This window comes from Drosophila sechellia, chromosome 2R, assembly GCF_004382195.2.
Source record: "Drosophila sechellia strain sech25 chromosome 2R, ASM438219v1, whole genome shotgun sequence".
Taxonomy (NCBI): Eukaryota; Metazoa; Arthropoda; class Insecta; order Diptera; family Drosophilidae; genus Drosophila; species Drosophila sechellia.
Window position 1 is genome coordinate 10722290 of NC_045950.1, and position 25815 is coordinate 10748104.

A 25815-nucleotide genomic window follows, 5' to 3' on the forward strand; every position below is an offset into this window, starting at 1 on the left:
GTATATTTCTAGTTGGGGGTTGCGTAAATGTATAATTATGGTTTTTAATAGATTTTTGACTGCTCAATTTTATATAATTTTATTCGCTGATTTTGTACAATTGAGGGCGCCATCTGTTTGTAGAATTTTATTCTATGGAGCGACATCTGCCGTACTGAAACGGAAGCTTTAGGAAATTTTTGTACGATGTGGCAGCTCCGTTGTGCTCCACTGCAAAAGCTGCCTGCTGTAAAACATTCAGCTTGAATGTTTGGTCGTTACTTTTTGATATTTATTTACCTGTACACAAATATTAACATAAAGAGAGCATAACGATTTGTGGGACGATTTTCCGAACTCACTTTTCTCGGCACTTGCGCCGCCTTGCAATTTTCCCATTCCCACTAGCCTTCCGCGGTGTCTCCCATATTTCATTGCATTTTTAAGGGCGGCAAACATCAATTTATCATGCTGTAGTGCTGTCCACATAAGCGGAAGTCGCCTGCCCCGCCAGCCGTATGAGCAACAACAACAACCCCGTGAGCAGCAAAAGGAAACTCCCCCACTTTGTGGAGTGCAAAGGGGGTGGCGGGGTCACAACTATTTTCAACATTGTGCACACATTTCATTCATTGAGTGCATGTCGAGCACGAGCATATTTACAACGAGTTGCAGCGAGAACGATGTGTGCCGGGCACTTTATGCGCTTTTATGCGATTTTATGGGGCATTTTAAATGACAGTTAGTTGGTTTTTTATTAAGTTGATAATTATCTCGGGGGAACGAGGGTTGTGCCATCAAAACGCTATGAATTCAATTGAATACTTCCCACTTCCCCATCATGACCACATTATTTACAACTTAACTTGAGACTTTAGTGGAGAAGACAAGATTTTCAACGGGTTGTTTTGTGTGCACTGCAATAAGAGTTTGCAAAACCATTTAGACATAAATCAACTCATGGAATGCAATATAGTTTGAATTAAACTATAAGGAATGTGATGTTGACTATTTATTTTGATTCTTATTATTCTCTTGGTCTAGCAAGCATGGCAACAATTTCTCTCAGTGTTCCTGGTGGTTTGCTGTAAGCTGGCAGGAAGTACTGGGTGTCATCGACGGACGCGCCAAGTCGTCGAACTTTTTGCACTCGATATGTGACGACAAGGACATCGCTGCGCTTTTTCGCTCCCGAAACTGATAGAGATAAGGCCAAGGAGCTCCGCATCGAGTGGCTCCTGCAGGAAACTTTGCCTTTCTGCCTGTCTTGGTTCTGGGCTCTGTCTTCTGTCATCGGATCTCTGGCCCTGGTTTTTGCGGTTAACTGGGGAGCAGCAGGCGAACAGCTCAAGTTGGCCGGCATTTCTGTGACAATTTATTTTCTGTGCTTTGGCATTCGCTTTTCAACAAATCGAAAAACTATTAAATTGGGCTGAACGCCAGCAAACGAACGGCAAAGAGCCAGAAGGACAAACAAAGCCAGAAGAAATGAGGGAGATGCATTTATTTCCGGAAGATATTGAAAATCGTATGCCCTATTGATGTCCTATTAGCTAAGAAGGTAGTTTGAACGTTAAAAAACGATGAGAAAGATTTCTCTCGAGCCTTGATAAGTTTATGGTTTCTAATTATCTAATTTAATGAGTGCTCATATATTGTTTCAATATGTAAACATCTCATATAGCTTTCAGAAATATACCCCTTATATTATAAAGTCATTTCCTGCAATCCATATAAATTTTCTCCCGTTTCATTAAACTGACTTAAAAGACCATTGGGAAAACTGGGTTACTCACGAAATATAACTCTCTGAAAGGGGAATCCCTTTGAAGATTCCACTCGGAGGACTCGCGCGTGCCTGGACTTTTCCCCGCTTCGGCACATTTGATTTGGCTGCGACTTTTCACCTCGGAACGGAGCAACTGCGACGACATCAAGTTAATTGGATGGCAAAATGGGGGGGTGGACACTCGGGGTCAGGAGGGAGGCGGTGGGGTTCACAGGACCAAAGGACGAATCTCGGTGGCCGGGTGACAAGTGTGGCCAAGGCAACGGATCCGGATCCCGATTACAATCTAAGCCAGAGGAAAGCCCACGACACACATGGCATTCAGGCGATTCGAGGCGAGCAAACAGACATTAACACGTGAGCGCGGTTATCTGCAGGATCTGCACTAAATCTCGGAGTCTCAAATCTCTGAATACCCGAGTGTGTTTGCCACTTGGCACCTCCTCAAAACAAATACCCTACCAATGCAATGGGGTCCCAACCAGGCCTTTCCAGTGACACTAAACTAATTAAAAGTTTGCCAGTCTCCGGGTTTCGGGTTGGCCAGTCCATATGGCCTCGACTACGGCTTATTGGCATAAATTACGCATTGAAATCACGTAAGTGTCGGGGGCAAAATTTAATCAGAGAGTGCGGCGGCTAAGCAAGAATTAAATTTAGCAACATAACCAAATCAAAAAAGGGACCTCTGCTCACACGGACATGGAACACGGACACGGACACGAACAATTTCCCCCTGTAAACGCAGCGGCAAAAAATTTGCACACAAACTACGTGACTTCAATTCCTCAGTGAGGCTGTAAAAAAAAAATAGTGTATAAAATCCGGCGGGGTGTACGTACGTGTGTATCTATGTGGTTACCTCTCAATTGCTTTTGTTCGGCTCCGTGTACAACTTTTAATCCTTTGCACTTTTGTCAATGTCAGAGACGAGATAGACTCAGATTTAGATGTTGCCCAATGACAAAGGATATAAAAAATAGGGAGAAGTGGCTCTGTCTTCGCTCCACGAAGCTGCAATACCCTTTCATTAAAGAATTTTCGAGGGATTGATATCTTTTTTTGAAGGCGCATATGGCGTGAAAAGTATCTTTATCTTAATTCTTGTATTTATTCTAAGCACTATCGCCTAGAAAATATTTTATAACAGATTTTCAAAGCCTAAAATATAACATCCAATTTAAGTTAAGGAAATAGAGTTGAAAATCGAATTTATAAACCGATTCCCTTTCATTTGCCATTCGGATGTACAAAAAAATTTCTGAAATAATCACTTTAAACCGATATAATTTATTACAAGGCCGTTAGAGATGCTAAACCATAATACCCTCGCCGAAAGTGACAGGACGAAAAAAAGGTCGAAATAAACGGAGGATTGCACTCTGTTTGGGAAATAGTTTTTCACCACAATGACATTTCTGTTTTCCGCACACGGATGGATTTTCTGGGCGAGGGAAGATGGCCAATAAAATTAATTGATTTTGAGGTTGCCTTTTTTTGTAGCGGCTGCCAATGCTACTACAGCTGTTTTAACTTTTTTGTTGGTGATTTTGATTTCTGCTCCTGTGACAGTTGACCGCATTTGATTGGCGTCGGTGGATGCAGCTGGAGCAGCGAGGATCCTTTGGCTTTAAGGTGACCTGGGCATTTCTAATTTAATTAGTTTCGAATGTGGAGCACCTGCAAGTGGCGCCATTTTATTACAATTACGAGTATATGCAAGTGAAGTCCTAAAATTGCGTATAAATAAGGTAAATGCACATTTGAATAGGCTTTGAAACCAGTTACGGATTTCCCTTTTAAATTTCCAAATAAATATCAATAAATGGCAAGTAAATAAAATATGCCCCTTAATTGGCGTATCGAAATTCGGATTAATTTTTTACCTTTTGCCTTCCTCTCCATTGAGCACTTGGCCAAAAGGAAAAACGGGAAACCAGCAATTGTAAGCGTAAACGTGAACGCAAACGCTTTTGAACGGATCTCCTTTTGCATCTGGCATTGATTTCCGTTTTCCATTTTCATTAAAAAGCATTTAAATGCAATGAAGTGAAATGCGAGTCTCTCAATGTGTATAAATATTTCTGGCTGGCCCTTGTTGAATTATTTTTATGGCTTGCCATAGTGTAGATGGCATTTCATGGCTGATTTAACCCAGCTGCCTAACAGTTTCGTCTGGGGATATGGATCGGATCCTCTACGCCCAACCGCTTTTCCGATTCCGATTCCGATTGTACGGCTCCTGTTATTGCTGTTGTTATTCATTCGTTTGCATTTTTCTCTCTCTTTTTTTTACCACTCGCATGTCAGTGGCGTAAATGAAAACGCAAACGGGGCGTATGATTAATGTGGTTTACATATGAAAACGAGACTTCGTCGTCCCACAACTCCAGTCCACCATTCCAGCGCCTCTGCTGCTGTCTCCTCCTCTGCTGTGCTTCTTTGGCGCTGTGCTGTAGTTGTTGTTCGCAGTGCTTATTCAATAATTTATTGCTGGCAGCCTCAGCCACTTACAATGTCAGAAAAATATGCGCGAAATATGCATAAAAGTATTACATGCAGGCTTTTGTCAGCTGGGCGGCATGTCACACTCCCACCTCTCAGTATATATGTACATATAGTATGTGCCCTATGTGCCCATCCTTATCGCTGAAAGGGAAAGCTTATGCTTTAATAAAACACAAAATATGGGATTATCAATTAATGGGCTGCCGAGAATTTCACAGGGCCGTCAAAGTTGATAAGCAAGTAAATTTAATGAGACTGTAAATGGCAGGGTGAAGGGGTGTTGGGGGTTGCGGGGTGCCTGGTGGACAGCGCACTTGAACCGAAACAATACGAGTAAATGTGAGCCGAAATTAATTATTAAATTTGTCGAGACTTCAAAGGGTTTTCCTTTGTGCAATCTCAGCTCGAATCTGGCCTAAAAGCGCTTCAGGGTAAGGACTCAAGAAACTACTGCTACTAATTATCTATTGCTTTAATATGATAACTTTGGTTGGTCTATTTAATTAACAAGGAAATGGAAGCATTAAGACTGTTACCATTTACATTCTATAGTTACAGTAATGCAACGTTATTATACCTATTTTTTAATAATTAAATTTAATTTTGAAGCTGGCTAATAGAGTAACAGGTATCTGCAAGTCCGAACATTCATGTTAGCTAGTATTGAACACTCATGCTTTATAATTGCAAACAAGATAAAGTTCAAATGATTGGATCATTCCACAGAACAATTAAAAACAGATTATATACAGATTCATTTAATTCTGAGGAAAAGTATAACTTCGATTTTTTAAATTCAGTGGCACATAGAACGATGAAAATTACGTTACTGGTGATTCTTTGCAGTTGCCTCATGTTTCCGCTCTAAATTTTCGATATAGATATTAACTTACCTATACATTATTAGCTGGAGTCTCAGATGATTTACAAGCTGAAAAAGGTGGATTGCAGGGAAAATCCGGTGCGGTTGAAAAACGTTTCATGTCGCTTAAAAGCCATCAATTGGAATGTGGCAATGGTCAACATGGACTGCGAGTTGTTAATGCCTATAGTACGCCCAGTGGTAAGTTGTGAATTCAAGATAAAACTCGATATTTTAGCCTTTGCTTGTAGATTCGCGTTCAGGTCCTTAAAAAGGATTACAGCAACCAGTTCCAGCCATTTCTTATCGACGTAAAGTTTGGATTTTGCGAGGTGGTCGAAAAGAGAAGCTACTTTCCCTACGCCCTAATTGTTTGGAAATTGTTTAAACGATATACCAACGTTAACCACTCCTGTCCATTTTCGGTATTATCGATGATAAGCTTCCTGCAAAAGAGAAATACTTGCTTATATTTGTAACTTCAGGGTCATCTAAGCGCACGAGATGGAATTCTGGGATCAGAAATACTTCCGCCTTTCCCAGAGGGCTTATTTGAATTCCGCTTTACATTCTGGGATACCAATTCAACCAACACCGAACACTTGGGCACTGTGAAACTTTTCATTCAAGTCATGGAGGCCATAAGCAGCACGAGAAGACCACGCCCTTAAAATTATAGCTTTATAAAAAAAACTAAAGGAATATATATATATTTGGTTAATTAAAATTTGCACATTTAAAAGGGTTAACGGCCCTTTTCGCAGTGTACGTTCATAAATAAACAATTTATTATCAATAGTGGGGCACAATGGCGCATGACTGATGTGATTGTGGGCTGAACTTGAACCGATGGCGATAAATCTGCAGTTCCGTTCTGATCCGGACCACTTACTCTCACATTAGGAACGCTGCGCGATGACAGTTCAAAATGAGCAGCCAAAAGATTGGGATCGTGGGCAGTGGACTGATCGGTAGGGCGTGGGCGATGCTCTTCGCGGCAGCTGGCTATCGTGTCCAGCTGTATGACATCCTGGAGAGCCAGTTGGCCACTGCGCTGCAGGAGCTGGACAAGGATCTGCATCGTCTGGAGGAGCAGGGTGCGTTGCGGGGCAATATACGGGCCTCGGAGCAGTTTGCCCTGATCGGGGTCACCACTCGACTAGAGGAACTAACCAGGGAGGCGGTGCACATACAGGAGTGTGTTCCCGAAGTTTTGCAACTTAAGAAAAGGCTGTACTCCCAGTTGGATGAGCTGCTGGAGGAGCAGACAGTGGTGGCAAGTTCCACGAGCACCTTCATGCCATCGCTGTATAGCGAGGGGCTTCAAAAGAAGCAACAGGTGGGTCACGTTCAATTCTCACCCTGGACTTAGTTAAATGCTTTATATTTAAACAGATGCTAGTGGCTCATCCACTGAATCCGCCGTACTTTATACCCCTGGTAGAGATTGTCCCAGCTCCCTGGACATCCCCGACTGCGGTGGAGCGAACCCGTGACCTAATGCTCAGCCTGGGCCAACGTCCGGTAACTTTAAAAAGAGAGATTCAGGGCTTCGCCACCAATCGGATTCAGTATGCCATCCTGAACGAGGTGTGGCGCCTGGTGAGCTCCGGTATCCTCAGCGTGGCCGATGTGGATCGAGTTCTCAGCCAGGGCTTGGGATTGCGATATGCCTTACTTGGATCCCTGGAGACAGCACATCTAAATGCGCCTGGTGGTGTCGCTGACTACTTCCAGCGTTTTGGCGGGGAAATCTCTGCGGTGAGTGCCACCTATGGAGAGACCCCGAATACACAGGAGGATCGGGAAACACTGGCGGAGATTGCACGGCAGTGCGAGCAGCTGGTGTCGCTGGAGAAACTCGACGAGAGGCGGGCCGTTCGTGATGAATTCCTCATCCAGCTGGCCAAGCTGAAGAAGCAGTTTGAATAGGATATTAATTGCTGCGTTTGTGATGTTCCCTGAATAAACTGCGAGCCAACTTAATGGCCCTGCGTAGTCTTACTGCTCCTTGGCTCGCTTCTCCAGCTCCAGTTTCGTGCATTAATGAAATTAATTTTTGCGGCAACCGGAAACGCTTTTCCAGGCGAAGCATTCAAGTACAACGTGTCACATTTCCGTTTCGGTATTCTCGCCCTCGACGCTTTTCTTAGTTTTCCCATTACAATTTTCCCCATTTCGGCACTTTTCCTGATGAATGCTGGCGGCCCTAACTCATTTTTCATTCGGGCGCTAGAGAATTTTCCTCGAACTGAGAGCTGCTTAAGTGAAAAATCTTTATTTGAGCGCTGGATTTGTTGTTGGCAGCACTTTTGTAATTGCTTTAAATACGGGGATTTAGAGGTCTTTTGTCTAAGTGCAAATACTAGTAAAAGATTAGGAATGGCGATGCGATTTTCATTTTAATAAAATTTCTTATGTGGCAAAATCAAAACAGTACCTGCCTTAAAATAATAACAACATTTTGATGATAGAACTTCATGTGTGTTTAAGCAATCAGCGCTTATTCACATTATGCAGCATAATCTATATATTAATGAATATATGCATCTATCTGATTGCACTTAACTGCCAGAAAGCATCTTAATTAAAATGTAGCGTCTGGGCCGTATTTCAATGCCAAGTATTTAAAAGAGTGGCCATGGCCATATAACAATTAAAGTCGCATAATTTTCAGACAGACGCGTGCAGTGGGGCCTATGGGTGCTTCGCTTTTGGGGGCAGTATCCTGTGGAGGATCCTGAATCGTCTGCGGCCCTGAAATTGTTGGCGGCGGCTAAAAACTGCAATGTCATTTTTGCGAGACAGCGGGCGGTAGACAAAAAGCATGTGGCTAGTAATTCATTACCCAGACCATCGGCCATCGGAATTTTATAGAGCGGAGGTGCAGGATGTGGAGGTGTGGGATGGAGGGCAGGACAATTGCACATGGCGCTGGCTAGCCAATACCATTTAATGTGCAAACAAAAGGCGTTGACAAAAAATTGCAATCGGAAAGGAAAAAAGATGACAAAAGGCAAAAAGAGTTGGCCAACGTTATGAGGTGGAGCTATGTATTTGTAAAGTGCAGACTGTGCACAATGGCGATGTGGGGGTGCTGCTAAAAGTTAAAATAACGAACGATAATTAATGGAATGACAACATAAAGCAGGCAACAATTTCAATGCCCTCTTTGCTTTACTTTGGCTTACTACTCCATTACTCCTTTTTTTCCAAGCGTTAGGACCTGGTGTTTATTGAACCCTGCGGATGGGCGGGCGTTTGCAAAATGGCGCTAAAGCGGAAACGGAAGGAAGCCATGTGTCGGGGTAAAGCGGAAGTGCATTGTTTTATGCCCAATTTCATTTGTGTGTGTTTTCGATGAGGACGAGAAATAAAAGAGAGCGAGCGGAGAGAGAGAGGTAGATGGATGCATGTAATTAAAGCCGGCGCAATCAAAGTAATTAATTTCAAGTGAGCTTTAGTTGGGGGAACATTGGCAGGAAAAACCACCGAGGGAGACTAGAAAAGCATTTGAATTTGTACCAATCAGGTTCCGCCACCGTCAAGTTGAAAGGGATTTGCTCGACCACTAATTAAATTCCGGATAACAAAGAAAAACTCGGATTTCTTTGTCGCCAAAGCATCATTAATTATATCCACGATGCCAACGCTTTTCCTCACCTTACAAACACTCCCCCCAAATGTGGAAAAAAAGAGGAAAACAACACGTAGACAAAGAGATAACAATTTTTCAATCCCAACGACATTTGTTCTTGTTAGCTCAGTTGTTAACAATCGATTTGACGTGTTCCTTCGGACCTTCGGGCCAAATAGGACCAGCAGAAGTAGCAACAAATAAGGGGTCATGTTTTATGGCCTTGCCCCTGGCCACGCCCCCGCTGCCAGCGGTTCCAGATAGGGCCTCGAATAATAAATCATTCCATAAAACATTTACGCCTCGCAGCGTACAAAGTTGATTCAAACCGAAGCGAGTCGATCCCATTCGATTCGATTCGATTTGATTCATTACATTCAAAGTATGTGAGGATGATAAATAAATAAGCAGGTTGTGAGGCGAATGAAGATGTCAAAACCTGCGATGCGGGTGAGAGCTGAAAGAAGGTATCCCCAAATCAACGGCTAACCTCTTTCATTTATCATTGTAGGGGCCAAAAGACAAAACAATCCGTGGAGTTCCATTTCACTTGACTATTTCATCTGTACGCCACGAAAATCACGGCAAACAATTGCCCAAAGCTTCAACTGTCTTCGAGGCAATTTCCCATTTTCTTGGCATCGCTCTCCCGCCGACATTTATCTTGATCGACCTCAGTGGCACTTTTTGCACCGCAGCAAATTCAATTTGCTTTATTGATAACCCACAATGGACACAAAATAAATGCCGCGATAGCTCAAAGAACAGCGATATAATATTGCTCTCAACCGAATAAAAAAGAACCTAATCTATATATAAATAATTTCAAACAGACATAAGATTAAAGGACATCACGAAGTGGTCGTTATTTTTGCAGTTGTCTAAAATCTCCAAAGAAGTCTGCCAAACGTCTTCCTTTTAGAAAATCTTTCTCGGCTTGTTTGTGGTATTTGTTGTGGTCAGCCAATAAATCAGAGCCTTTGAAATAATTTATGTTCTCCGTTTGGAATTTTCATTTATCCGTATTGCTTATTACTTTGGGACTCTAAGCGTGGAGGCCAAGAATTCGACTTCATTATGACAAATTTGTGTGCTCAAGAAAATGAATGTCCTTGGCCCGAGCTTGGTGCATTATTAAATCGCTTTAAAGGAGTGCATGCTGCACGACCTTATCCTTGCCAAACAGTCACGTCCGAGCCCTTGGCGATAGAACCTTCGTCCTGGATGCCCGTCAGCGTTTTTGTAGCCCCTCTCTTTTTTGTGTCTGGAACGGCGGTCAAAACCGCAGACGCTTTGGAGGCGGACGATGGGCAAATTGTTTGGCCAACACAAAGTTTATTTAATTTCTCACAGAATGGAGATCTACGTGCCCCTTTTTCGACTTTGTTGATTAAAACAAATTGCGCCCTGTCTCAACTGCGTCGGCAAACGTCAGACGGTCATGAAAATGGTGGGAGGATGTTTGGCTATTGGGGGGAATTGTTAAAGCAGATAGCATTTCAGGGGCTCCAGGACCCTCCCATATCAGCTGAGTATTTGATCCTGTCTGCACTGCGAAGCTGTTGGTGAAGTGCTTTCCATATTTCGTATAGTCGAAAAGAATACAGTTTTTAACAATATTGCTAGAAAACTCCTTTTTAGTTTGGCCAGCACAACTGTACCCCAATGCGCTTCTCTCGGCGCTTCTCAATGTGGCAAGTTTTATCTAATTAGTCTCGTTCTGTATTTGAGTTTGTTTTCGCAATCACATTCCGTATTTGCTTTTCGCTATTTTTTGCCAACTCAAATTTGCTGGCAATTGTCATAACTCTAATGCAATTAACCCTTGCCCATCCAGCGAAGGGCTTATCAGATAAAGCCGAGCAAGCAGGGCAAAAACAGAAAACAGGACACGAAGGGGGAGCTGAGTAAATACAGCCGTAGAGTAAACCTAAATATTTAATTAGGATTATAACGAAGCGAGCTTATCGCGGATGGCGTCAGCATCGCAACTGAAAGTGATGAGCAGCGCTGAGGAGCGATGGGGGGGGGGGGGGGGGGGGGGGGGGGGAGGGGGGTGGGGCGATGAATGTCAAAGACTGTCTCCTGCGGGCAAGGGCTTCCTGCTCGCAGGATAACAGGAAGTGCATAAGTGTGTGGGGATCCAGCGACTATGTGCGTCTGGCGTTTCACTTTTCGTTGACTTAATTTAATTAATTTCCTAGCCCAAAGGGTCCATCCTGTCAGCCTGTCTGTCTATCTCACACTCGTCCTGGCCCTTTTTTTTTTTATTTGTATTTGTCGTTACGTATACGCCGCGTTGCATGGGAATAAAGGCCAGGCCACCCACTTGATGCATATATAGGCACATATGCCTATCGATACACGATACCCGGGCAGGCAGGACTCGAGGGCCACAAGGATGTGTGTGTAATATGCTGTAAATAATGAAAATCCAATTTTTGTTGCTTCTTTTTACCCTCACCTGGAATGTGTACTGTGGGCGGCATAATGGGTTCATCATCGTTGTGGCGGAAAGATGATTATGACCGGGCACGTCGGTACCCTCCACACCTTGTCGGGGGTCATCCACCGCCGAAGATGGATGGGGGCATTAAGTTAATAAAGTGTTAAGCCTTTGTTAGTGCCAGAACCAAAGTCGGAAAAATTCAATTTAAGTTGGCGCGGATAGGGGGCTGTAAGGTGAGCTCACTCGTAGAGGGTATTCCGCATTCTTTGTGAACTGATTTTTGGGGCTCTCCGCTTTCTGGCTTCTTGATTGCATTACATTCTCAGCCCTCGACTCCACTCCACTCGTTTCGTATCGTTTCGTCTGCGTGGCGCATTCCATTTGGCCTTTTTCGTTGACTTTGCCTCCTGGAGATTTAATTTCGTTCGTCGTGCATTTTTTCAGCTCCTTTTCTTTCTACCCCACGCAGAAATAATCAAGTAATGAAACTTCACCGACCGAAACTTAAGGCAATACGAATTCGGGTCCGGGTATTTCCCTTTATTTTTGGGGGCTAGGGACCGACCGAAAACATGTTGCTGTTTCCACTGATGCCTCAGAAATTATGCAGAACACAACAAGTTTTCATCAATATTAATGTCGGGACGAAATGTGATTAAAATCGAGAGACAATCTACGCAAAATCAAATGGTAGTGCCGACGACTCGGTTGGCGCTGGCTTCCGAGAATCGGAGACCGGGATGGCTAACCACTTCAACCACTTCTCTCAGCTGCCGGAGCGGCAATCAAATTAAACTTGAAGTGATTTTCAATTGGAAATTCTCGTAACGGCTCCCAGGCACACCGCAACACACTTAAGTGTATTCAAATTAAACTGACGCAGACCGAGCCAACAATGCGACTCCGATGGCAAAAGTTACTAACGGAGATGGTTGCGTGAGCCTTCAACTAAAGGGAATATCAACGGGAATACCTAAACCAGCATGATATATTCTTATAACCTACTGAATGATAATCTACTAGTTCATAATATTATATGACATTTTGTGGTCAAGAAAAGTTAGGTAAGGCATAAAAAGCTATCCATATGAACAAATGGATTTAATAGTTATTTTATTATCAGTTAGTTTTGAAACTTGCAAAGTATGATCAGTTAATGATGATATTTTGAAGATATATCTGCGTTAGTCTCATGATCCCAACACTTCGTGACTTTCTCACGACACCTGCGCTGGCCGAGAAAGTGGGATCCATCTTTCCATTACGGCTACCCTTGGCAGCCGGCCCCCAAAAGCCATCAAATAGTCGACTCTGCCTCCGCCTGTTTTACTGGACATTTTGCCTTGTAATGCGATTGTTGTTTGGTGCCATTGTTGGCATTCTTGTGATGGCTGTTGTTGCTATCTGCTTGTCTATCTGCGTGTTTAGTTGTAGACCGAATGCTTGGGGATTGGCGCTGTGGAGGGGCTGTCAACGAGCAGCCATGGCGTCAGCAATTGCTGATCTGCCACCCACTCTCCAATGGCTGCCCACCACCCACCAGCCACTTGGCCACCCATCATGCCGAGCTGAGCTGAGCTTTCGTCCTGTCTGCGGTCGTCGCTTTTTGGCAACGTTTAGCGCGTGTGCAGGACGCGCGGTTTTTGAGCTGCCGCCTGCCGTTGATTAGATTGTCTGATACTTTAATAGGATTGTAAAAGCATGAGCCACCCACGAATGCACCCACCAAAAAACCGTTGGCGTTTGAGTTCGGCTTTGGGTGCTTTGGGTGTACTAAAGTGCTCAGCCGCCGACACACTTAAAAACAAAAGCGAACGAGTTGAAGGTGAAAAGCCCCAAAAAACAACACCAAGTGGAGCAACTAGTATGGGATTTGCGGATAAAAGGCTTTTGAAATGCAAAGTTTAATGGATTAGGATTAGACGTTCGCTTCTGCTGACTAAAACTCTCGATTACGTAAGAGATCTGTAAGATATACATTCATAATTGGTGATGCTTCAAAACTATTTAAGTTAAAAGCATATTTAATGTTGCACTAATAGTTGTCATAATCAGTTCCCACATTACATCCGTTAATTAACCAAATAAAGCTAATTAACTGGCCCAAATCTCCGTTTTCGGTGGCTCGAATATTTCATAGGTTCCTGCCAATCCCGAAACTCATTTAATTTTCAAATCTGCCAACTAATTATTCAATCGCACAAAAGTCAGAGTGAACTTTCGCAAAATGAGCAAAAGCTGTAAGCGGCTTAAGTGCCTGGCCGGATACGCAGGTATCAACCGATTGAGTGCGACCCAAATGTATGGTTGGGTTTTGGCCAGCAAATAAACAGTTAGGAGCTTATAAATTACATACACAATTCTCTATTGGGGAGTGTCGTGCAACATGACAGACTTCAGTCTTCAGAACCATTGCGGAGCCGGGCCAAATCTGTATTAAAATCGCATTATGCCCGCCTCACTTGACAGAGGGATGGCCAAGTGGGCGGATTGGGTGGTTGGGTTTGGAAAACTGCAGCTGCAGGAAAGTTGAGCTCCGAGGAGAAAGAAAATTTGCCAAATGTACTGGCAGGACAGCATTGGCCGGGCAAGTTTATAAACCGAACCGAAGGACTGAAGTGGGCAAAAACTGTGGGTGCCTCGATGTTCGCCCTTCGTTTGGCTGCGAGCATTAACCTCAGAATGCATTTGCAGCTCGGAAAGTCCAGAGGGGGCAAGGAGGAGAAGGAGGAGAGGGACGAAAAGTGCGGAAAAGTGGCAGAGGAAAGTGCAGCCTGCACTGCAGCCTGCCGGGAAAAATGAAAAGTTCTCCCTTGGCCAGAACAGCAATTGTGGTTTCTAATTGTTTGGGGTATTTTGCACTAACAATTGACCGCAACTATGCGTTGTAATTTTGAACTTTTTTCTGTCTGTTTCATCCTATGCGAGTCCTGTTTTATTTTCGGTAAAAGAAGTAGCTACAAAATCGATAAATACAACCCAAGAAATTGCAATTTGCCATCAACAAATTTCACTGATACCTTAATGGGGCTTCTAAAGTTTGGCTAATTAGGCCAGTTATTCATATTAACCTATTGTTCGCAATTCAATATACAGAGGTGGTCAAAAGTATTTTCATGAATGCACGGATGTGGTTTGTATGGAAATTTGATTCGCCCATTGTAAATGTTAGAATATTGAATTTGCACTGAATGAACAATATATGTGTGAGTCCTAGACAAGCACAATTTATAGGACCCACTGTCAGCCAACGAGGGCCACCCATCCACATCCTTTACTCCACCGCGGCTTGCTGGGGTGACAAAGAAGATTTATTAAAGTGGTTTTTAATCATTTTCCGCTGTTTTTTTAGTCTGTCTATGTGTGTGAGTGTGTGCATGGAAAATGAATTAAAGGACGCCTTTCAGGACATAAGCCCTGCGCGAAGCGTCGGCGAGAGTTTATTAAAAAAGAGACGAACGAGCGCCTAAAATAAATTTATGTATGGCAAAAAAGTATGAAAAATGCGTTGCCTAGCTGATAAAGCCGTTTTGTTTGCCCACCCAGTCTCGGCTAATGCAGATTTATGATTTTAATAACAGGTTGCACACATGAGCTCACATTTGCTTCATCCAAGCCTCAAAGTGTTGAGCATATTAGAAAATTGTTTTCCCTTGAATTTTATTTAAAGCGTTTGGCTAGGCTGTATTTTTATTTCCCGCGACATTGTGTAATTATACAAATGCTTTTATTTTACGGACCTGCGGCTTGCAGTTATTAGCCGAAAGGCAGCAGGTAACATTCTCCTCGTAAACATCATCGTCACAGCAAACTGCAATCTCGATTTGCCAACTTTGCAGACTCTTGCCGCAGCAACAAACATTTTCAATTTCCCAGCGACGCCAGGTGTGCGCCACTGTGGGCGGAAAATTCAGGGGGCGGCGGTGGGTTCAAAGCTCGGGAGCAGCGCCGCGAGCATTCCAAACCGAAACAAGGTGATGTGGCCAGGATGACTACGGTGCTGGAAATGTGGCTCACAGCTACCGCTGATGAGGAAATTGTTTCGAAAATCACCGGGAAAGTGCAATACGCTTGGAAATCAGGGTTGTGGGTGCTAAGAGGTTTTTGGACTGAGAAACTTAAAGGCAGCTTGAGCCTAAAGTTAAGACCTCTCTGTCTGCATCACTCTTACATAAGTTGAATATAATGCGAGGTTTGATTAAATACAGATTTCTGTCGGTTTAACAATAAAAGCAATTAAAATTCATGGGACATTTTATTAAACATTTAAAAAATGTGCTAAAATGTGCTTGTTTGTCAAACTACAAACTTTTCATTCAGCCCTCGTTTAAACGCGACTGGCATTAAGCTCATTTGGGGAAGTGGAAGCAGGAACACACCTGCCCAGGTAATGCAAATTTGCTGTTACTGCCACGCAGCACGATCGCTGTCATCTTGCACAGCCACATCATCATCATCATCATCATCAAGGTCGTCGGGCAGAGGAGAAGGATGAGGAGGAGCGACGATGTAGCCGTCGAGGAATCGATGACATTTGGACCATCAGAGGGGCTTTTCGAGGAGCTGCAAGGTGTCCAAAGGCAGAGTTTGCAGGACGCCCAGGTAGCTCAGGAAGTCCTTGTACTCGAACACCTGGTCAGGTGAATCGGGCTTCGGTTCGTGGTACGGTGCCAAATCGTGGCAGATAAACTGACGTGGTGGCACCAGTGTCACGTCAAAGATCTCATAAATCTCCCGGTACCATCTCGCTCTGTCGTCCATGTCCACCGCTATCTGGTCGAAGCTAATGAGGAGGTGAGGCAGCTAATTAGAGGGAGCGTCAGATTCATGCACTTGGAAAAGTGCATTTAAAGAATTTTATAAAATTTCATAAATGTTATATTAGTACTCACTTTCCCTTCTCTATTAGCGCTTCTACCACCGGCAGCTTGATGATGCGGTCCACACGTGCGTTGCCCACCGGTGACACCATCTTCTGGTGCAATTCGCTGGACAGCCTGGAGAGTCGCACCTTCTCTTCTAAACTGAGCTCTTTGAGTTGCGGTTTCATTGGCAATTCATCGCAATTGGCGGTATTATCAATTAATACCATTTGCATTTTGGACACATATAATTTTAGAATTTCTGTGTGTAAATGTTGACTACTAGGCTAGTTAAAAAATTGTAAATTCCCCGTTTGAATGCGAACTGCTTTTCTGGCAAGGACAACCGAAATGTCCCGGAATATCCAAGTCTACAGGCGCCAAGAACACAATGCGGTCCATTTGAATAGGGTTGTCTCACGCAATTTGCATTCACCGCATATACACCCATGCAATACCGTTGATAATTTAGAACACAGCCTGTCTAATCAGTAGATCCTTCGAATTTCCGCATGTCTTGGGGCTTTCACTTTTACGAATCCTTCGAGCGGCCAATTAGAAGCACAATACTCCCCAAATTATGCGATACACCGCGACAAATTCAATTTGCCACAGCCGCCCATCTGCCATCCCGCTCCCTCCCACGCAGCGAGACACGTGACCAGAGCGCCAGCGGTGAGAGCGGGACAGAGATGGCGAATGGGACACGTTGGAAGTTGTGCTGAAAAATCCCAGGAGAAATTAGTTTGATTTATGTTGAGTTTCCGGTGCAAATAAATTACCAAGTTTAGAGAGAACTTTGGACGCACTGCAGACGCATAATTGATTATGCGAGTGGCGTACATCCAATTGGTGGGAGGGGATGCGCAGGGGGCGTGGCGCCAGGAGGTCTTGGGGGTGGACAGGACGAAGGTCGACAGGAGAGCGGTGATGACTGTACATTGTTAATAGTGAGTGGACGAGGGGCTTATTACTAAACACAAGCAACTCGTCAATTCGACACCCAATTATTTGGGATTTTTCTTCACCTCCCCTCTTCAAAAAAATAAAAAACCGCTGGGGCAGAGTTGTCAACTTTCTTTAAGAAAAAAACTTATTTGAACGGGAAAAAAATTGAATTCGAAAATTCATTGTTGTTCATATGTATTAAATATATTGTTTAATGCTTACTTATTTATCCCAATTCTGTGCTGTGTAGCCTTACATACGTTTTTTTTTAACCGACGGAATTTAAGAAAATGTTTTCCTAAACAAAAATTCTGCTCAGCTCATTTGTACAAATTGCTTGGCTTTCAAACTATAGTCTATATATATATTATTACACGACCGTCCCTTTTCCACTTCAGTTATTTAAAAACCTCGTTGACCCACACAACATCGGCAACTATAAATTTGTTATTCATTGAAACATCTGTTAAAAAGAAAAACAGAATGAGTAAATCATCCATGTTTTCTTATCTCCCTTTCTCTACGCCATTCACTTTTATTGTTACCTGTTTGTTTAATAAACTTTTGTGCGATGCATTCGGAGCGCAACTAAAGTACTTAAACATTTTTTTTATCGCCGGACTTTGTCAGTTCAAATTGTTGCCCGTTTGCTAAGCGGAGTGAGAGAGATAAAAACAATGCGAGCGAAAGAGAGGTCAGCACTGGGCGCGATAGAGAGGGACATATGGGGCGGAAAGTTTGTCGCAAGCAAAGTTTTTGTGCGCAAATTGCAGTTTACTCGCTGCTTACTGCAACATCATAACTGCGGGCTACAGAGGCGATGGCATTATGTGGGCGTGGCCGAATGCAAAACTCCCCAGCCGATTCGAGGGTTTATTGCACTTGACTTGGGTCGCCCCGATGAAATGATTCCGAACACTGAGGATTGAGAATTTCGCAGAGCACAAGGCAAAAACTTTTATTTGAAGTCGAGGAATATTTGTATTTATAAAATATTTTTGCAGTGCTAAGTAACCGCTGTGAAACTCATCGATTTTAGACATCATGTGATGGCTAAAGTTGGTGAAAGGTTAATGTTTCTTTCAGTGTAATAACTATGCGCCGTTGGCTTTGTGCACTGCAAAGTTTGCTTTGACACTTTGACATTGACAATGATGTATGTGCTCGCTTTGTTTGGGTGTGTGAGTGTTAGTCTGGGGGGCGTGTTCTTGGGTGGGCGGGTGCGACTAAGCTCTGTCATTAAATATCGATTTGTTGGCTATGCTCCGCCATTTAATAGCTCCGACTTAAAGTCAAAGATTTCATCTCAGCTCGGAGAACTCCACATTGATTGCTGACTTACAGAAATGCGGCGGAGCATATTGTTCAGGTTGTATTTATTGCACTCGGATTTGATGCCTTTCCAATTGCTTTTTGTAGCACACTTTTTCGCAGTTTTATTAGTGCGAAATTTATGGGGGCACTGAAAACGAAAATTGCCAACGAATTTCATTCATTTGTCATGCCCTTTTATGGCCAACCGATGAAATGTTCGAGAACTGTAACAGCCATAAACAATTTCCAGCGTTTTTCAGCTGTTTACAAACAGCAAAGAAATGGTTTGTGGGCTAAAATGAATTTGCTGTTTGCCTCGTTTGAATTGAGCCATTTTACCGGTTGTGATTTGGCTAAAAGTTCAATGTACATAGACGTGAATAGCGTGGGTGGGCCTAATTTCCGATTTGCACTCACTTCCTCTCGCGGGAAATGCAATCATAATATCGACTAAATTATTCAGGGCTCCTCGAATGTTTGCTAAATTCGTGAATATTGCCCATGAACGCATTTTGGTGGAGTTGGGCCACTCACTTTCTAATTGTTTGGGGTATTTTGCACTAACAATTGACCGCAACTATGCGTTGTAATTTTGAACTTTTTTCTGTCTGTTTCATCCTATGCGAGTCCTGTTTTATTTTCGGTAAAAGAAGTAGCTACAAAATCGATAAATACAACCCAAGAAGCGCAATTTGCCATCAACAAATTTCACTGATACCTTAATGGGGCTTCTAAAGTTTGGCTAATTAGGCCAGTTATTCATATTAACCTATTGTTCGCCATTCAATATATTTTCATGAATGCACGGATGTGGTTTGTATGGAAATTTGATTCGCCCATTGTAAATGTTAGAATATTGAATTTGCACTGAATGAACAATATATGATCTCGTATTACTTGGCTGCCAAACTTTGCTGATAAGTACTATATATTTATTATTTAATGAATTTTAATGAATCTGAGCGCAATATTCCCCAAAATTAAGAAATTCCCATGTTTCACCCTTAAGGTTATCATCAAGTGGGGCCAAATTCCCCTGAAATAAAAAATTCCCATGTTTCAATAATAAGGTCATCATCAAGTGGGGCATCACTTAAGTACATCTAAAATCGCGTATAAATAGGCTTGGTAGTCCAGCAACTGAGATCAGTTGATTTCAAACATGAAAAGTCTTCAGTTTTCTCTGTTTCTAGTCATATATATGACTTTAATGGGAGTTCTTCCGGGCGAGGCAAGGATTTGCTGGCCACCACCACTGCCACTCGAAGACTATTTAGAAATTTGGAATTATTCAAAAAAGTGTAATACGCTTGGAAATCAGGATTGAGGGTGCTAAGAGGTTTTTGGACTGAGAAACTTAAAGGCAGCTTGAGCCTAAAGTTAAGACCTCTCTGTCTGCATCACTCTTACATAAGTTGAATATAATGCGAGGTTTGATTAAATACAGATTTCTGTCGGTTTAACAATAAAAGCAATTAAAATTCATGGGACATTTTATTAAACATTTAAAAAATGTGCTAAAATGTGCTTGTTTGTCAAACTACAAACTTTTCATTCAGCCCTCGTTTAAACGCGACTGGCATTAAGCTCATTTGGGGAAGTGGAAGCAGGAACACACCTGCCCAGGTAATGCAAATTTGCTGTTACTGCCACGCAGCACGATCGCTGTCATCTTGCACAGCCACATCATCATCATCATCATCATCAAGGTCGTCGGGCAGAGGAGAAGGATGAGGAGGAGCGACGATGTAGCCGTCGAGGAATCGATGCCATTTGGTCAGGTGAATCGGGCTTCGGTTCGTGGTACGGTGCCAAATCGTGGCAGATGAACTGACGTGGTGGCACCAGTGTCACGTCAAAGATCTCATAAATCTCCCGGTACCATCTCGCTCTGTCGTCCATGTCCACCGCTATCTGGTCGAAGCTAATGAGGAGGTGAGGCAGCTAATTAGAGGGAGCGTCAGATTCATGCACTTGGAAAAGTGCATTTAAAGAATTTTATAAAATTTATTTATAATATTATTTTATAATATTATTTATAATTTATTGCTGACTTACAGAAATGCGGCGGAGCATATTGTTTAGGTTGTATTTATTGCACTCGGATTTGATGCCTTTCCAATTGCTTTTTTTAGCACACTTTTTCGCAGTTTTATTAGTGCGAAATTTATGGGGGCACTGAAAACGAAAATTGCCAACGAATTTCATTCATTTGTCATGCCCTTTTATGGCCAACCGATGAAATGTTCGAGAACTGTAACAGCCATAAACAATTTCCAGCGTTTTTCAGCTGTTTATAAACAGCAAAGAAATGGTTTGTGGGCTAAAATGAATTTGCTGTTTGCCTCGTTTGAATTGAGCCATTTTACCGGTTGTGATTTGGCTAAAAGTTCAATGTACATAGACGTGAATAGCGTGGGTGGGCCTAATTTCCGATTTGCACTCACTTCCTCTCGCGGGAAATGCAATCATAATATCGACTAAATTATTCAGGGCTCCTCGAATGTTTGCTAAATTCGTGAATATTGCCAATGAACGCATTTTGCTGGAGTTGGGCCACTCACTTTGCTGCTTACCAGCGGCAATTTTAATTGTTTTATTTTAACATTTAAAACCAATTTATATTTATGAAATTTCGTAAATTGGCAATGTCATAAAACGCACACACTCACGCAGACTTCCCAGGCACTTGTGCCCTCAGGTCGTATTCGCAACATTTCCCATTTAGCGTGACATGCTTTCATGCTTTCCCTTCTCCATTTCCCATTTTCCGCTCACCCACTCCAAAAGCCCAGGCATTTCGCATTTACCATTTTCCAGTTGCCATTTGTGGCCCGCTGCCCTGTTATATGGTAATTAAAATGACTCTTGGCCCATCTCCGACGCGTTTTTGGACAGCTTTTTACTGCCACTCAGCCGATGCGTCGTATATGCGTAATGTCTGGCTAAATTATTAATTTACTGTGGCCCCAAACGAGTGTTGTTAATTAATTTGTATGCATATGCCGGAAAATCGAGACTGGGTGGTGCTTGAGCCGGAACGAGTGGCTGATCCGCTTCAATGAATCGCTTCAAATGCTGACCAGCAAATCCCATTACCATTGAGTGGATGACGATGGTTGTGGCTTATTAATTGATACGAAATAATTATGGCTAGGCAGGTGAGAAGTTGGTCTGAAATGATCTGTGGATGGTTTTTATCTTTTCGGTTTATCTCGACTTCACTGCGGACGGCATTCCACATAGTGACGAAGAGCACCAAGTAGATGTCTCTGCTGGTGACTCACGTATTCATCTCCATTAGGTTTATTACAATCCCACTCCTTGAAACCAATATTTTCACAATACTGAATGCAAGGTGCACACTAAGCTGTACTGCGGTTAGTCTGTACGCTTTTGTCTTTGCTGGATTGTTTGCACTGCGGCAACGAGGCGTGTGATTAATTTTAGCCGGAATAGCCAACAAAAACCCTTTCATTCCGCTCCTTTGTCACAATAAAATTGGGGAGAAGGGTTTGGCAAACAAGAGCATATAATAAAAACAGTAAACATTTAATTGCCTGACAAATATTTGCCCTTCGCCTCAGCACCAAAAAGGGGGTTTAGGGCCAAGTTTCGAGAGCTCGACAAATAGGCGCTGATGAAAAACTTTAATAGTAAAACTTACCCTATCGGCTTATGCTTTCATTTCTCCTTCTTCTTCCTCTTCTGCCATTTCTCCGTCTTTTCCCCCCGACTTTTCTCTTATGCATTATCGGCATACGCTGCTCATATAACTTTGCTCGTCGTCTGCCGTTGAAAGTTTTGCGCAGCTTGACAAAATTTTCAGAGCGATGGTCGCTATATATGCAAAAATCTTAAGCGAAGTATCGATTTTGCCGCCGGCTAAAAATTATTTACAAACGAATGAACTTTTAAAGGAGCCAACTCCAATTGAGTGGGTTGTATGCGGTTCAGTTTTGTTTGTCTGCCAGCTCGAGAGTCCTTTGCCAATGCCCGGAAGCCCCACTACAAAGGACATCGCATGGTGGGTGAAGTCTCTCTAACAAAATAAAAAAGACACAATATTTGGTAGGACTTGAATGCACTATTAAAAAAAAAGGTTGAAAAATTTCTGAATGAAATACAAATTTTCATACCGGGTTTTACAACTATATATAATATTTCGACATCTTTTTTAAAAACTATAATGCAATTTGAATTAAATTATACAAAAAAAACATTTGATCGTGTCTTATCGATAAAATGAGTACTGCGCTATCGATAGGTCACGATCAGTGAGTTTGTGCACACGATAGTGAGAGTCTAGAGATATTTAGAGATGACAATGTGGCCAGATCAGATAATTTATTGGTAATATCTAGCTAAATTGGAGTCATTAAAAAAATTTTAATTGGCCTGTAGTTTCGGTTTAATATATATATTCGTAATATATTTATATTAAAATAAACAAAAAAAAATGTATTAATATATTATCACTGTAATTATTAAATACACATCTTAGATTTTAAATAAACCTCGTACTTATGCTATTTATGAACATGGCTATATTTAAGCGTCACGAAAATCACACAGGCGCACTTTGGCGTTTTAGCTTTTTTAAAGCTTTCTTCGCCCTGCGTTAAACAGCTTTTTTTCTGTACAGCTAGAAACAGCTTTTTTGCTGCCAGCAAACTGGCAACACTGGCGGCAGGCGTCACTACTCGCACTGTTATTGTCATCACTATTGCATTGACTTTGTTGCTGTACGTCGTGTTTTAATTAATTTCCATTGCGCTTTTTGTCGAATTATGAAAATTTACAAGCAGAAACTGCGCGATGTGTGGCTGCAAATGGAGGAGTTTCGTGCGTGGCTGCGGCGGGATCCGGACGACTCCTACCGGGCGCACTGCCGCTTCTGCAAATGCTGTGTAAACACCAAAATAAGTGATCTGCGTGCACATGCGTCAACCAAGAAGCATATGAAGCACTTAAATCTCAAACAGCAACAAACAGTGAGTGTGCACAGCCAGTCATGAATCCCGCCTAATTTGGATACATCACCTTTCCAGAAAACCGCGGACGACAGTCCTTTAAACAGGTCATCCGCCGGCAGCTCCAGCACCAGTCCCTATAAGGTCAAGGTGAAATCGCAGCCAAAAACTTCCCCAGTGAAGAAGGAAAAAATCAGTGCATCGGATCAGTCCGTCGACTACGAGGAAATCATCGAAAATCTGGCACTTTACGAACCAGAGCAGGTCATGTTCTCCTCGTGCTCCCTGACCGGCGGCGGCGAGCAGAGGCTGGAGGATGACGTTGAAGGCGAGGGCGAGATGTCCACCATCAGCATCATGGACGAGGAGATGGTCAACAAGGCAGTGGCCAATGCGCTGCGCACCCAGAAGGACAGCGCCCAGATCTTCGGGGACTTTGTGGCCGACCGGCTACGACAGTTGAACACCGACGCCTCCGAGTTTGCCAAGGACAAGATAATGAAGGTTATTCTGGAAGCGGCGTCCATCGATCGAGCTCCCACTTATAATTAAAGTAAACCCAAAATATTAGTTTTTAGTATTGACTATACTGTACAATTAAGATTAATTAACAGGCAACTTTTTTGCTAACCTGGTATGCAAAATTTCGAAATTTGTAAGAAAAAGAAATGGAAATTATTTCATTATGTACTACATTTTTATTATTACTTTTAAACACCTTAATTTTGTATTGTTATAAAATATTTGTAAAAAGATATATGCTGAATCAACTGCACTTTTAATATATAGTTTTTCATTTCGAATAAACATTTATTTCAAAACTTCCCGCTTTCAAAAAGTTCTATACAAAAAATTTAATAAATTATTTTGGTCTAAGACTACTTTTCAATTAAGGACATAAGCAGTTTTCTTCTGAAAGACTGAGATTATTAATTATAATTTTCAAAAAAATGTTGCGTGCATTTTTTCGAAATTCATATCTTGTATTTAACATAAAATATTTTGAAGGAAACTAAAGCAGGGGAAAAAGGGGGCACGCAGATAAATTGGTAAAACTTTTGCTCGGCAAGTTCATTGGCCATGCATTAGTTATTTAGTTACAATGCAGCATTTTACCCTTTACGCTTTAAGCATTAATCTCGCTGGCATTCTGCTTTTAGCCCATTTTTTTTTGTTGCGGATCAAAGTTTCACTAGAAAGTAATTTAAACTTTTGCTTTTACCCGGCGAGTGGATGGTTAGATTTTTACATTTTCCATTCAGCTCGAACTGAGGCGTTCGTTCCACTCAATAAACGCCAGACGCAAATTTTGTTCAACACTTTTTGCCTATTGGCATTGTAAAATGGGAATAAAATGCGAAGAAGACGATCTAGAAGTGGGTACGGGGTTCGATTGTCTTTTGCATAAGCCGCTTAGGTGCTTACTTTGATTTCTGTGTTTTCCCGATTTTCCCTCAATTGGAGAACTTTATGTGCCGGGCTGTAAACTGAAGTCTTATTTGATGTAAGTAAGTAATGGCAATGGCAATGTCAATGGCAGCATGCCAATGGAAATCTGCTTACAATTTTTATGCCAGACCATTCCAAATTTGATTGCCAGCCAACCCCATTGGCTCGGTTAGCCATCCTTGTTCAATAATTAAACGACTTCACCTGGTGGACGCCAGCCAAAGGTAAAAGGCATGGACATAAATCAGACTGCCATAACTTCCTGCAAATATAGAAAGTCCATTAACAGGGAAACATTTTGGGTTCGGGCTTGAATGGCTATACTATGTACTTAGAAAAAAGTTTAGTCTAATTTGATAATAACTCTTTTTCAAAAGCAATAATAGTATTTTTTATATCTTAGATTCTGGAGAAGTTGTTTTGAATTTAATTTTAGTAATTTTGTGATTAAATTAAATATGCTTCTAAGAATAACATTTTAATATACTTATATGTTTAAGGTATATGTATTTGTATGTTTAAAATCCCTTTAACCAAATTTCAATCTATTTCAATAATTTTTGAAACAGTTCAATACACATGTTGAATGTACAATGTGACTTGGATCTCTAAACATTTCGTTCCTCTATATGATCTTCATTTGTTACCGTGCTTTTAGCACGCTAGCATTTTCTAGTTTTTGTTTGTGGTGGGTGGGTCAGTTGGTGCGTTGAGGTGCACATCCGGTCTGCATCTGATAAATGCCTTCGAAAAACAGGTTTAATTAAAATACACACCCATTCGGCGCTTAGACGTCAATGAATGGTCCGTCGATGTGCTTGTTGATTTTCCAGCACAATCGAGGCGTAAGCATAACACATACAAATGCGCCAGCACCACTCCCTCAATTTGCCCACCCCGTCGAGTAGTTTTCCCATTGACAGTGTTTGTTTACTTTGACATGTTGCTCAAATTGCAGATGTGTGTGTGGGTGTGTGTGCGAGTGCTTGTATTTGCCAGCCTTTATTTGTGTTTGTATTTGCCAAAGGATATTATCAATGCTCTG

At 42.2% G+C, this 25815-nt stretch overlaps 6 protein-coding genes across 9 annotated transcripts; 4 read left to right on the top strand and 2 right to left on the bottom strand.

Moving 5' to 3' along the window:
* Positions 1-5097: 5097 nt before the first annotated feature.
* Positions 5098-5884, top strand: LOC6609181. Its single transcript, XM_002033836.2, has 3 exons — positions 5098-5339; positions 5390-5563; positions 5624-5884. The coding sequence occupies exons 1-3, from the start codon at positions 5196-5198 to the stop codon at positions 5807-5809; spliced, it is 504 nt and encodes a 167-aa protein (XP_002033872.2). The 5' UTR covers positions 5098-5195; the 3' UTR covers positions 5810-5884.
* A 169-nt stretch (positions 5885-6053) lies between these two features.
* LOC6609182 (lambda-crystallin homolog) lies at positions 6054-7171 on the top strand. The gene is made up of 2 exons (XM_002033837.2): positions 6054-6477; positions 6534-7171. Exons 1-2 carry the CDS (start codon positions 6067-6069, stop codon positions 7068-7070), a joined length of 948 nt encoding a protein of 315 aa, XP_002033873.1. The 5' UTR covers positions 6054-6066; the 3' UTR covers positions 7071-7171.
* An 8289-nt stretch (positions 7172-15460) lies between these two features.
* Positions 15461-22527, bottom strand: LOC6609183. 3 transcript variants are annotated; one of them, XM_032716263.1, is made up of 4 exons: positions 22488-22527; positions 22016-22390; positions 16117-16807; positions 15461-16007 (listed from the first exon to the last, which is right to left on the bottom strand). In XM_032716263.1, the coding sequence occupies exons 3-4, from the start codon at positions 16320-16322 to the stop codon at positions 15767-15769; spliced, it is 447 nt and encodes a 148-aa protein (XP_032572154.1). In that variant the 5' UTR covers positions 16323-16807; positions 22016-22390; positions 22488-22527; the 3' UTR covers positions 15461-15766. The 3 variants fall into 3 exon arrangements, with proteins under 3 accessions (XP_032572154.1, XP_002033874.1, XP_032572153.1); XM_002033838.2 differs by lacking the exons at positions 22016-22390; positions 22488-22527 and adding exons at positions 16869-17178; positions 17257-18004; XM_032716262.1 differs by lacking the exons at positions 22016-22390; positions 22488-22527 and adding exons at positions 16869-17020; positions 17580-17627.
* Positions 19489-19833, top strand: LOC116800566. Its single transcript, XM_032716264.1, has one exon. The coding sequence runs from the start codon at positions 19511-19513 to the stop codon at positions 19673-19675; it is 165 nt and encodes a 54-aa protein (XP_032572155.1). The 5' UTR covers positions 19489-19510; the 3' UTR covers positions 19676-19833.
* Positions 19824-20518, bottom strand: LOC6609185. Its single transcript, XM_002033840.2, has 2 exons — positions 20407-20518; positions 19824-20292 (listed from the first exon to the last, which is right to left on the bottom strand). The coding sequence occupies exons 1-2, from the start codon at positions 20422-20424 to the stop codon at positions 20053-20055; spliced, it is 258 nt and encodes an 85-aa protein (XP_002033876.1). The 5' UTR covers positions 20425-20518; the 3' UTR covers positions 19824-20052.
* A 531-nt stretch (positions 22528-23058) lies between the features above and the next one.
* Positions 23059-24142, top strand: LOC6609186. Of its 2 annotated transcripts, XM_032716213.1 has the most exons (3): positions 23079-23093; positions 23157-23342; positions 23400-24142. In XM_032716213.1, exons 2-3 carry the CDS (start codon positions 23181-23183, stop codon positions 23871-23873), a joined length of 636 nt encoding a protein of 211 aa, XP_032572104.1. In that variant the 5' UTR covers positions 23079-23093; positions 23157-23180; the 3' UTR covers positions 23874-24142. The 2 variants fall into 2 exon arrangements, with proteins under 2 accessions (XP_002033877.1, XP_032572104.1); XM_002033841.2 differs by having other exon boundaries at positions 23059-23342.
* The last annotated feature ends 1673 nt before the right edge of the window (positions 24143-25815 follow it).